This window comes from Ranitomeya imitator, chromosome 9, assembly GCF_032444005.1.
Source record: "Ranitomeya imitator isolate aRanImi1 chromosome 9, aRanImi1.pri, whole genome shotgun sequence".
NCBI lineage: Eukaryota > Metazoa > Chordata > Amphibia > Anura > Dendrobatidae > Ranitomeya > Ranitomeya imitator.
Window position 1 is genome coordinate 39,500,473 of NC_091290.1, and position 13,852 is coordinate 39,514,324.

Sequence of the window (13,852 nt, forward strand, 5' to 3'; positions counted from 1 at the left end):
TCCTCTTTACTCAGCTATTCCATGGCCGCAAAGCTACTTAAGGAACATGTCCACCTTAAATTGTCTTCCCACCTCCAACTCTACAATCTGGCTACTGAACAACCACTCCATTAAAACCGTGGAACCAAAGTCCCTAATGATCTTCTAGCTGTCAAAGCCTCACAACATCACTTTGTATTCCTCATTCCAAACTCTCTGTCATGTCAGACTTGGCTCTCTAATGGACCTCTTTATTTAGTGCCTCCGATTCACACGTCACCTCCTCCTCTCGACCCCTTTCTGTTGGTGTCCCCCGCAAGCCTCTAACCAAAGACCTCTACTCTCAATCTACATCTTGGTGGCCTGGGACAGCTCAAAGAAACCCACAACTTTCCATGCCACTTCTACATTGATGATATTCAAGTTTACCTCTCTGGCTCAGGTGTGATCCCTCTGTTATTCTCCTCCTTTTGCCCGTGTATGTCTTCATCATCTCCCACCTAGACTACTGCAACATCCTTCAATATTGCACCATTCCTATTCAACCTCAACACTGCCTCCCGATTAATCCCCTCGCTTCTCCCCTTTGCAAAACCTATCACTGGGTACACACTGCCCCCCAAAAATTAACTCAAAATACAACGTGCTATAAGGCTATCCGTAACCTGCCTATTCCGCATATCTCAGGCTAATCTCTTGATACTTCACAACACAAGACCATCTCCTTTGATGTCCTGGTCTTTTGCTTACTCCACCACTAAGATTTTCATGTGCATCCCCAGGTACATCACACTCTCATCTAAACATCCTCTACCTTCACTTAGTGTCATTTCCACCATCCTTCCCGGCCCTAGACTTATAATTGAAGAATACACACCAGTCCTGTATTTGGGAACTACTTCTGAATTTGGCTTACCAATACCTTCTCACCTACCATTGTGGTGGGGAGTGAGTGGCGCTAGTAAGACCCTTTAATTGTTAATGTTTTCTCACCGGTTCCTTCTCGAGAGCTTCCATCAGTAAGTCTCTGGCCTTCTCTGGATCTTTTTTCAGCTTTAGCAGTAGTCGTGCAAGCTTGACTGTATAAAATGCTGCTACGCCCGGGATACCGCTGTTTTGTACAGCTTCTCTGAGCAACCTCTCTGCTTCCTGCAGATTTCCATTGCGTCGCTCAAGGTTCACGCGCCTCAGCCGCACAATGACAAGTCCGGGTAACACATTTTCTAGGTTGTGTAAAATAGCCCGAGCAGAGTCTAGTTCCCCTAGGGATCAAAAACCCAAAATCTATATTATATATATGTGTATACATGCACACATAAGTTATATATTTATTGGCTAGGAAAAAAACACTGCAGAACATGGAACAATGTGAAAAATCTGGCTACTAGCTAAACAATGAGACATACCGTGCTTTTCTTCGAAAAAAGCCCATTGATGGTGAAGCGTAAATTTTCGTGGTAAATGGGTCCGGCAGGCTCGCTCAAACACTGAACGGGCAGCTTCCACGGACTGTCCCTCCATATACTGAGCGTACTGCAGAGATGCACATCGTCAATATTTCCAACCTATATCCTCGTAATCAATTTTAATGTTCACAGACTATTACAATATCTATGTAACCTAGAACATTTGTCTATACATCATGATACAAAAAAATTCATCTCTCCTGATATAACTTTTTTTTTCCAACAAAATAACATTCGTGTACCCTCCTTACGTCATCCCTCTATTATTACTCCTGGAAATATACAAATGCATCGACAACAAGGTGTTACCAGTTCTCTTGTCAATAAGATGTAAGTCGTACGCCACCCAGGGAAAGTCACACTATTCAACAGTATATGTTGCACGAGATTACAATAACCAGAATTACAATATCAGTAAAGTGCGGGCAGGGTTAAGGAATCATTGTCAATCATATTAAATACAACTAGGTCCAACAGTAATATTTCATATTAATCCAGACCATAAGGACAACAATGCATATTTAAAGAGGACTTGTACCAAGGTCGAAAGTGACCAGTTTTTCCTCTAATTTTATTCTTTTTTTCCCCAAAACCCACCATAGAGTTTCAGAGATATAGGCCTTTTCATTTAGTGCAAATGTTTTCTGGCCATTAGTTAGGTGGCGCGACTCACAAGAACCTTGGTGGGCGCGACTCACAAGAACCTCGGGGGGCGCGACTCACAAGAACCTCGGGGGGCGTGACTCACAAGAACCTTGGGGGGTGGGGGCGCGACTCACAACTCACAAGAACCTCGGAAGGGCGCGATTCACAACTCCCAAGAACCTTGGGGGGGGGAGGGGGGCGCGACTCAAAAACCTCGGGGGGGGGGGGGGGGGGGGGGGGGAGTGGGGGTTTGGGGGCGCGACTCACAAGAACCTCAGGGGGGGCGCCTCACAAGAACCTCGGGATGGGCGCAATTCACAAGAATCTCAGGGGGCACAACTTACAAGAATCTTGGGGGGGGGGGGCGCAAGGAGGTCAAATCACCAACTTTAAAGCAATCTGTCACATTAAACATTCAGTCTGATCTGCGGACAGCATGACGTAGAGCAGGACAGGCTGAACATACAGAGATGTTTTGTTTGTGGGAAAAGATTCAGCATAACTTATCTCATTGGAAGAAAATCCCTGCTGCTTCTGGGCTTAGCAGTCAAGTGAGGGTCCTAATTAGTCACTGGGAGCAGTCTAAATAATCATGCATAGAGATAGTTGTCAGTCACTATGTAGCCAGACAATCTTCTGAGGCAACAAAACAGAACAATAGTACCCCGCACTGCTGTAATTGTTAGACCCTATTATCTAAACAACCCTTTTGTTCAGGAGAGAACCGAAAGAATTCCTTTATATTCAACGGGGTGCAACTTTAAAAGTACAACATAGAAGTCCAAGAAATAAGGCCAAAAAAAAGTGCACTTACCCGTGTTCAGAAGTCACAATTTTATTCGGACATTTTTACCACAAATATGCAGGGAGGGATGTGAATAAAGCGGACAACGGCCGTTTCGTGCTGAGGCACGAAACGGCCGTTGTCCGCTTTATTCACATCCCTCCCTGCATATTTTTGGTAAAAATGTCCGAATAAAATTGTGACTTCTGAACACGGGTAAGTGCACTTTTTTTTGGCCTTATTTCTTGGACTACTATATAGCCAGACCCCCTAGACTTCTGACTTCAGAACAAACATGGATTTCTATAAATATTATATATGTTGATTTTTTATCCTGCAAACCTATAGAGCTACTTCTGCTCTACACCATACTGATGGCAGATCAGACTGCACATTCAATATCACACGTTCTCTTTAAAGGATTTATCATGTTCTCTAGTGATGAGTGAACGTGCTCCGATAAGGTGTTATCCGCCCATGCTTGGGTGCTAACTGAGTGTCTTCGGCGTGCTCGAAACATATGCTTGAGTCCCAGCGGCTGAATGTCGCGCGGCTGTTCGACAGCCATAACACATGCAGGGATTGCCTGTTGCTTCACCTGTCAGTGGTTTTAATCCTATGACTAATTGGTGAAGATTTATTCCGTGAAATTGTGCATTTATATTAGGAAATACATGATTGTTTTCCAATGCAGTTAAAAGAAACAGCGATAGAGGAAATTCGGCACAGAATACGTGTAATATTGTATTCTCAATACGAAAAGAGCAGCGTTTCCTGACAAAGATAACATCGGCTCAACTTACTAAAATAAAAGCTATTTTAACAGGCGCCTCCTTTTCCTTGCAGGGAATGAGCTTTAGTGTAACCCTCTATCTCACTTTTGTACATACGTGATGAGTACATGCTTCAGGAATAGACCAGTGAAGAATACACCAAGCACAAGTAATAACCGCCGAGATCCTCACCGACAGCCAGAACTCTTCATACATTGCACATGGTATCAAGCAGCGCTCGAACAGCACAACTATGCGATCGTGCTGCCCCTGAGACTTCTCAAACGCCAGGTATTTCCTCCAGTTCTGCAGTTGTTTGATATTTAGTGGCATGGAAACGAAATACAACTGCTTGATCTAAAAGAAAGCAATAATACAGACGTTATTCACACGCTATTTTACTTCAGATCTTTATTGGAAAGCAAATGTTCACAACTTTCCGAGAAGTCAGTGCCTTAAAAAGGGGATGTCCAAGACTATGACATTGAAGTGAGCATGTCCTGCAGCTCATCTCCTACTGAAGGGATCGCATCTTGGGTACTGCGGCTCCTACTGAAGTAAGTGGCAGCTGAGCTACAGTGCACAGACGTACACAGAGCGGTGTGTTTTCGGCTCCATATGCTGAGTGATTCCAGTGGCTGAGGAATTGGGTAACAGATGATTGGTGGAGGTGACTGATGGCGGGGCTGCCACCGATTCAATATTCAATATTATACCACTTTAAAGATGCAGAATTTTTTAGAGGGGCATTTAAGTCACAGCGAATTTCTTTGCTTTGACGTCATGGCATTCAGAGAGCTATAACATTTTTTTTAAAATTAATTTTTCTGTTGACAAAGCCTATGAGGGCTTGCGGGACAAGCTGTATATTTTAACGGTATGATATTCCACTTTAGAAGTGATTGGGATCCAATCTCTGGGACCACCGCTAATACCAAGAATGAAGGAGCTGCTGTAATGCTGGGTCCTCGTCTCAGTGGGTGGTGAGGAGCACCATTTTATGAGGTTTTATTGGTTTAATCTGAAAGCGGTCACTCCCGTAAAGAGGACCTATCACCTTCACACATATTATGGTATATTACAGCAAGGTGACTGTAGATATAAACATGAAATATATTACCTTTGGTAGAATGACTAGAATTACTTGAATTATGAAATAAGACAATCTCAGTTTATGGGAGCTGCCATCTTGGGATTGACAGCTCAGCGTGTGGTGTTCTGTGGTTGAGCCTGTCTATATAATACAATAGTATACGTATACTTGTATATATACACCACTCTATTGCTATATAGGTGTATATATACACAAATGCATACATACACACGCAGCTAAAAAAAATAAAGGGAACACTAAAATACCACATCCCAGATATCAGTGAATTAAATATTCCAGTTGCAAATATTTTTTTCATTGCATAATGGAATGCGTTGAGAACAATAAAACATAAAAATGATCAAGGTAAATCAAAATAAATATCCCATGAAGGTCTGGATTTGGAATGATACTCAAAATCAAAATGGAAAATCATTTACAGGCTGATCCAACTTCAGTGGAAATGAGTCAAGACAAGGAAATGATGCTCAGTAGTGTGTGTGGCCTCCACGTGCCTGTATGTCCTCTCTACAACGCCTCGGCATGCTCCTGATGAGGCAGCGGGTGTTCTCCTGAGGAATCTCCTCCCGGACCTGGATTTAAGCATGAGTCAACTCCTGGAGAGTCTGTGGTGCAACTTGACCTTGGTGAATGGAATGATACACGATGTCCCAGATGTGCTCTATTGGATTCAGGTCTGGGGAACGGGTGGGCCAGTACATAGCTTCAATGCCTTCATCATGCAGGAACTGCTGACACACTTCAGCCACATGAGGCCTAGCATTGTCCTGCATTAGGAGGAACCCAGGGCCAACCGCACCAGCATATGGTCTCACAAGGGGTCTGAGGTTCTCATCTTGGTACCAAATGGCAGTCAGGCTACCTCTGGCGAGCACATGGACGGCTGAGCGGCTCTAGGGGTGAGAGCAATGACCACACACACTCTATAACTGTGTACTATATATTACACAGGCATGTGAATATATTTAGCTAGAATGGGTGAGCTGTATCTGCACAATATAGCTGTGTAATTTATACTAATATACATAAATCACACGTATATTTTTATCTCTATAACATAACCCCAACATATATACATAAAATATATATATATAGATATATATATATATCTATATATATATATATCTATATATATATCTATATATATATATATCTGTGTGTGTAAAATTAAGTTACAGGCTGATCCAACTTCAGTGGAAATGCTTCAAGACAAGGACATGATGCTCAATAGTGTGTGTGGCCTCCACGTGCCTGTATGACCTCCCTACTGTACAACGCCTGGCCATGCTCCTGATGAGGCGGCGGATGGTCTCCTGAGGAATCTCCTCCCAGACCTGGAATAAAGCATCCGCCAACTTCTGGACAGTCTGTGGTGCAACATGACGATGGTGCGAGACATGATGTCGCAGATGTGTTCAATTGGATTCAGGTCTGGGGAACGGGCGGGCTAGTCCATATCTTCTTGCAGGAACTGCTGACACACTCCAGCCACACGAGGTCAGGCATTGTCCTGCATTAGGAGGAACCCAGGGCCAACTGCACCAGCATATGGTCTCACAAGGGGTCTGAGGATCTCATCTCAGTACCTAAGGGCAGTCAGGCTACCTCCGGCGAGCACATGGAGGGCTGTGCGGCCCTCCAAAGAAATTCCACCCCACACCATTACTGACCCACTGCCAAACCGGTCATGCTGAAGGATGTTGCAGGCAGCAGATCACTCTCCACTGTGTTACCAGACTCTGTCACGTGTGCTCAGTGTGAACCTGCTTTCATCTGTGAAGAGCACAGGGCACCAGTGGCGAATTTGCCAATCCTGGTGTTCTGTGGCAAATACTAAGCATCCTGCATAGTGTTGGGCTGTGAGCACAACCCCCATCTGTGGACGTCAGGCACTCAGACCATCCTCATGGAGTCGGTTTCTAACCGTTTTGCAGACAAATGCACATTTGTGGCCTGCTGGAGGTCATTTTGCTCTGGCAGTGCTCCTTCTGTTCCTCCTTGCACAAAGGCTGAGGTAGCGGTTTTGCTGCTGGGTTGTTGCCCTCCTACGGCCCCCTCCATGTCTCCTGGTGTACTGGCCTGTCTCCTGTCTCTCATGCTACCATGAGTGTGAAAGCACAACCAACATTCAAAAGTGACCAAACCATCAGCCAGAAAGCATTGGTACTTTTTATAGTATATATATTTTATGGATTTATAAAATCCAGATCTCAATCTGGTCCCCACCTGCAGAATCACTCCTTTATTGAGTGTGTCTTGATAATTGCCAATAATTTCCATCTGTTGTCTATTCCATTTGCACAACAGCATGTGAAATTGATTGTCAATCAGTGCTGCTTCCTAAGTGAACAATTTGATTTCACAGAAGTTTGATTTACTTGGAGTAATATTCTGTTGTGTAAGTGTTCCATTTTTTGAGCAGTGTATTATATATATATATGTTTATGTGTTATAGAGAAGAGAAGCGGTGTCTCCAACCCAGAGACGTTGCTCAGGTAGTGCAGCTCATCCAGGATGGCACATCAGTGTGAGCTGATTATATATATATATATATATATATATATATATATATACACATATATATATATATATATACACATACACACATTATACACATATATACATCAATCATTTCTACCTTTGCAAGACCTTAAGAAATGACACTTACCCCGTCTTCAAACGCAGAGCGTTTCTGAACTTCCATTTCATTACGGAGATACATCTGCTCCCTTGCGTCTAGAAAATGCTGCCGAATCTTCTGTACATCTGCTTCCTGTCAAAACGGGGGAAAAAATAAATTAGAATCTCACAAGTCTATTTTAAAGGGAACCTGTAAATAGATTCATGCTGTTCAAACTACAGGCAGCATGAATCTAGTGACAGGTTCCTTTTAACCCATTCACGCCATGGCCATTTTAGGGTTTTTATTTTTTTTTTCTCTTTGTGTTGGCCTCCCCATCTTTCAAAAGTGATACCTTTTTTTAATTTTTCTGTCAATATGGCCGTGTGAGGGCTTGTTTTTTTCGGGATGAGTTGCACTTTTGAATCCATTGATTTTAATATATGGTAAGCAAGTGCGGTGAAATTGCAAAAAAAAAAAATGCAATTCCACAATTGATTTATTTTTTTATTTACGATGTTCACTATATGGTAAAACTTACCTGGCAATATTATTCCCCAGGCCAGTACGAAAATGCAGATACATGTATCGTTTATTTTTATTTAAGTGGTGAAAAAAAATTGAGAAATTTAGATGAAAGATTTTTTTTGCTTTAGTCACCATTTTCCGAGACCGGTAGCGTCTCCATTTTTTGTGATTTGGGGCTGGGTGAGGGCTCATTTTTTGCACCCTGAGCTGATTCCATTTTGGGGTAGATATAATGTTTTGATCGCCTCTTATTGTATTTTATTGTAATATTGTGGTAACCAAAACAACTCCCATAATTCTGGGAGTTTCAATTTTTCTTATCGTTAGGCTATTTACTGATATGATTAATTTACATTTTGATAGATCGGGGCATTTCTGAATGTGGCGATACCAATTTTTGTTTTTTTAATAAAGTATCTTTATTGAAGTTTTGCAAAAAATTTTTACACGGACATATTATCCGCATCAGGTAAACACAGAAAATTAAGAACAACTGGGAAGGGGGGGGAATGGGACATGGAAAGGGAAAGACCAAATTAAATAAAAAACAAAAGTTCCCATTCTACAAAAAAAAAAAAAAAAAGACAAAACATATAGTCATCACCACTGTAATGTCTAGAGAGAAAATATCTCCTTTTAGAGCTTCTAGTCATGCAATTATTATTATTGCTCATGGGATAAACAATGGATCATATCTCTCGTAATCCTCTTATTAACGGAAGCCCAATCTATATCTCGCCAATTCCCTTGACGGGAGCCCTGGTTCATCATCCACGCAACCCAAAGCTGTTCAAATTTATTAATATTGCCTCTTTTTGTATACACCTTTTTCCAAACCAGTTTATTTTGTTGATATATTCCTTTTTTGTTGGGCTCTCAGTATTCAAACAGTGTTGCGCTATTAGTTTCCTTGCTAAATACAGCATCCGTGCTACAGCAATTTTACCCATCTCAGTTGTCTGTAGATCTTCCCCATACCCCAGCACACAAACTAACGGTGTAGTTTCCAATATCACCTTAAACACTCATCTAATTAATGCCAGTAATTTCCTCCAGTATCCCTCCAGTTTAGGACATGACCGCATCATATGAAGTGGAGTAGCCGGCTCCACTCCACACCTAGGACAGCATGCGTCTGCTCCGGCCCCAATCTTACACATAAACTCCGCTGTTCTATACACCTTATATATTAGATGAAGTTGAGAAACTCTGTGCGCTTCTCTAGGAGAGAGCTGAGGTACCCTTACCAATATCTCTATCCACTGACCTTCTGTTGGGCCGATCTCTGCCTCCCATCTCTCTTTACTATAAATTGGGTGTTTGCTTAGCACTTAGGCCCCCCTCGTATGTTACAGACCCCCCATGTTACGGACCTCCAAGTTTTACAGATCCCCCCATCTTATGGCCCCACCACCCATGTTACGGATCCCCCCCGTGTTACGGCCCCACCCCCCATGTTACGGACCCCCTCTTCCATGTTACGGACACCCCCTTCCATGTTACGGACACCACCCATGTTACAGACACCCCCCTCCCATGTTACAGACACCCTTCACCCATGTTACGGACCCCCCCCTCCCATGTTACGAACACCCCATGTTACAGACCCCAACCATGTTAATATAGATCTATATAGGCGCGATATTATCCCAGATGAACTATTTGATCTACTAACTAACTCTAACAGTATCTGGTACATAGACTTTCACACCACTCTCCGTAAAGTCCACATTGAACACATGACGTAGCTGGAGGGATTTATAAAAGTCCTTGATTAAGATCAAACTCCTCCTGTAATTGTGCGTAAGATTTGAGTACATTATCTAATAGCAGCTGGGATACCCTGCTCACCCCCCCTCTCCCTCCACTTCCCAAAACCCACCAAACTTCTCAGATTAACTAACCATTGGGGGTCCCATATTGATGTAAATTGTGAACAACTCTCTATTTGCTGCAGATCTCTGATTTTCCACCATATTTTATGCATTAAAGATAATGTGAAAAGTTTTTCTTGGAGAAGATTTGAATTTGTTAGTGCTTCATATAAAGATAGGCTATCCCCCCCCTCAATGGAAGACATCCTTTAACAAATTTTACCTGTATCCTCCCATCCTCTAAAATATATTTTATTTTCAATTGGGCAAAGGGTGGGTGATTTGAACATTTGTTGTTTTTAAAACTTTTCTTGACTTTATTTAATAGTCTCTTAGGAGACTTGAAGCTGCGATCATCCGATTCACAGGAGCATCGTAATAACAGGCACAGGGGTCTTCTGAAGGCCTCTGGCTGTGATGAGAACCTATTGGCGAGCCCTGATTACGTGACAGGGGCGCCGATGGGAAGGATCTGTTATGCACTTCCGGATGGTGTGTGTTACAGCCAGCTGTCAGATATTGACATTTAACTGGTTAACAGCAGCTGGTAAAGCTCCGATCCACCCACGCTGTTAAAGACACATGATGGCTGATTAAATGAGCCGTCATGTGCAGGGAAAGTCAGGGACATGACAATTGACATAACTACCGTATTTAATATATAAAGCTGAATGTGTGTGTGCGTGTGTGTGTGTGTGTGTGTGTGTGTGTGTGTGTGTCCGGGACTGGCATCTGCACCGTCGCAACTACAGCCACAAAATTTTGCACAGTCACACGTCCGGACCCCGAGAGCGTCATAGGCTATGTTGTGAGGCGAAATTTTAACCCCACGCTTTCCAATTCACCAAACAATTTTGCCCCTATCTACATAATGGGGAAAAAGTGAAAGGAAAAGTGTTGGAGGCAAATTGACAGCTGCCAGATGTGAACAAGGGGGACTTAAAGAGTGGAGCAATGGCGCCAAAGAGTATATACCGTACAGATGCTAAGGTGGGGCCCCGACATGGGATACTCACCACACACGGGGATATGAACACACAAAATGCGCCACACACTACCACGTGCTTGAACACATATACCACCCTCAGCACACATTTCACCATACATACACCAACCTCGCCACATAAAAGTCGAAACACAAAAGTCACCTCTCAAAACTCGCCACGTGCAAAACTAGCCTCACGCAAAACTCGCCACACTTGCAAAACTCACCTCAGGGAAAACTCGCCACACGCAAAACTTGCACACGCAGAAAAATTGCCACATGCATAAAAGTTGCAACACATGCAAAAGTTGCCTCACACAAAACTTGCTCAAACTCAAAACGCACCACATGTAAAACTCGCCATGCGCAAAACTTGCTGCACACAACTTGCTACACTAACCTGTCACATGCAACTCGCCACACAAAAAGTTGCTACACGCATGTCGCCACACAAAACTCATCTCACAGAAGTCGCTACATGCATGTCGCCACATGCAACTCAACACACACAACTTGACACATGAAACTTGCACTAAAACACACACAAGTCTGGTATTATCCTTCAAAAATAAAAATCTGATTAATAAGCAGACAAACTACAAGAGCAACAAATGTACCATATAGGAAATACGGCAGCTGTCAGTCACATGACCTGTCTATTATGTGTATGTGTGAGCTAATATATACTGCCATGGGGGAGGGCTTCCTGTTGGCTGGGAATTTATCAGGCTGCCAATTTAGCTTACAAATACTGAGGTAAAAATACTGAGCAAATAACATGTGAACGCGGTCTAATACAGGAGGAGAAGACATACAGGTACATACTACATATAGGAGGAGATGACACACAGGTATATACTATATACAGGAGATGACTTACAGGTATATACTATATACAGGAGATGACACAGATATATACTATATACAGGAGGAGATGACACACAGGTATATACTATATACAGGGGAGATGACACGTATATACTATATACAGGGGAGATGACACATATATACTATATACAGGAGCAGATGACATAGGTATATACTATATACAGGAGAGATGACACACAAGTATATACTATATACAGGGGAGATGACACGTATATACTATATACAGGAGGAGATGACACGTATATACTATATACAGGAGGAGATGACACGTATATACTATATACAGGAGGAGATGACATGTATATACTATATACAGGAGGAGATGACACACGTATATACTATATACAGGAGCAGATGACAGGTATATACTATATACAGGAGGAGATGACATACAGGTATATAATACATACAGGAGATGACATACAGGTATATACTATATACAGGAGGAGATGACACGTATATACAGGAGGAGATGACACAGGTATATACTATATATAGATGACACAGGTATATACTATATATAGGCGATGACACACGTATATACTATATACAGGAGAGGACAATCAGGTATATACTATATATAGGAGATGACACACGTATATACTATATACAGAAGAGATGACGTACAGGTATATACTATATACAGGAGGAGATGGCATACAGGTATATACTATACACAGAAGAGATGACATACAGGTATATACTATGTACAGGAGGAGATGACACATAGGTATATACAATATTCAGGAGGAGATGCCATACAGCAGGTATATACTATATACAGGGGAGAGGACATACAGGTGTATACTATATATAAGGGAGACGACAAACATGTATATACTGAGGGGAAAATGAGAGGTGTGAGGTGAAAATGAGAGGTGTGAGGTGAAAATGAAAAGGTGTGAGTACAAAATGAGAGGAGTGAGGGAAAATAGTGGAGTGATCGGAAAATGACAGATGTGAGGTCGAAATGACAAGTGTTAGGGGGGAATGAGAGGAGTGAGGGGGAAAATAAGAGGAGTGAGGGGGAAAATGAAAGATGTGAGGGGGGGGGGGAAATGAGAGGCGTGATGGGAAAATGAGAGAAGTGAGGTGCTATAACTAACCACAGATATTTACTATGCCCAGGCAACGCCGGGCTCTTCAGCTAGTATGTCATATGTGCTGAACAGGTTAAAGAAAATCCCTGGAAGGAATCCATCACCTTACTTAACCCTTTATCAGGTCCCATACTATTCAGATTTTAGCCTATAAACTAAACCTATACCAGGGTCTTCAGCCTGCAGATTTTTTTCTCAGTTTTGACTCTAAATTTCCTAAATTAAAAATAAAGGGTATTGTAAGTATACACAATATTTATATATTATGTATTTTTCTTTTTGCATATCCAGTAACATGTCTATCCATCCTGTGATTTCCAGACTTTCATGACTTATGTCATTTATATCACACATTAAATACTGTGAAATCTACACCTGATCAACAAGAGATTTTTTTTTACACAGTTAATACATATAATGAAGATATTCAACACTACATATCCTTTAAAAAAAAACAATCCCTCATATGGCAATGTATGAAAATGTAAAATAAAAGGGATTCCAAAAACCCCAAACAGTGGCCACAGCAGAAAGGGGTTAAATGGGGTTCTCTCAAGAAGACAATGGCTGTTGAAACAAAAAACAGGTGGCATGGGGATTATGAAAATGATTAGCAATCTGCAGTCAGATAATCTTTTATAAGAATGCAGTGCTACAAACCAATGAAAGCAGAAGACTTTCCAGTTTCAAAAAAACCTTTGAGAAAAGATGTGAAAGCATTAGCTCTGTTAAACTATACATACTGATAGCGAGTCTCCGATGTCCTCTGAAGCTAAATCCTCCATAGCGACCGGATAATCATTTTCCGCTTGCATTTCTGCGTAGATTGCGCCGAGTTCTTCCTCAGTCAGGAATTCAACGGGAGATCGAGTAGATATAAGACATTTACACCTGCACAGAAAAACAGGAAAGAAAACCATCTAAAACCCGAAGCAACGAGCAGCATCACAGTTAGGCTACGTTCACATTCGCATCTTTGGACGCAGCGTCGTCGCCGCAACGCACGACGGATGTGAAACACATGCAAAAACGCATTGTTTTATGACGCATGTGTCCATTTTTGGCTTGATTTTGGACGCAAAAAAATGCAACTTGC

General features: G+C 42.1%; 1 protein-coding gene across 2 annotated transcripts in view; it reads right to left on the reverse strand.

Moving 5' to 3' along the window:
- The window catches only part of LOC138648914 (pre-mRNA-processing factor 39-like), a 51,642-nt gene that overhangs the window by 4,768 nt on the left and 33,022 nt on the right, over positions 1–13,852 (reverse strand). For both annotated transcript variants that reach the window (XM_069738895.1, XM_069738894.1), the window contains 5 exons: positions 13,500–13,647; positions 7,430–7,534; positions 3,840–4,004; positions 1,386–1,512; positions 973–1,241 (listed from right to left, as the gene is read on the reverse strand). In XM_069738895.1, coding sequence (XP_069594996.1) covers positions 973–1,241; positions 1,386–1,512; positions 3,840–4,004; positions 7,430–7,534; positions 13,500–13,647 — 814 coding nt within the window. The remainder of the gene's footprint in view (positions 1–972; positions 1,242–1,385; positions 1,513–3,839; positions 4,005–7,429; positions 7,535–13,499; positions 13,648–13,852) is intronic.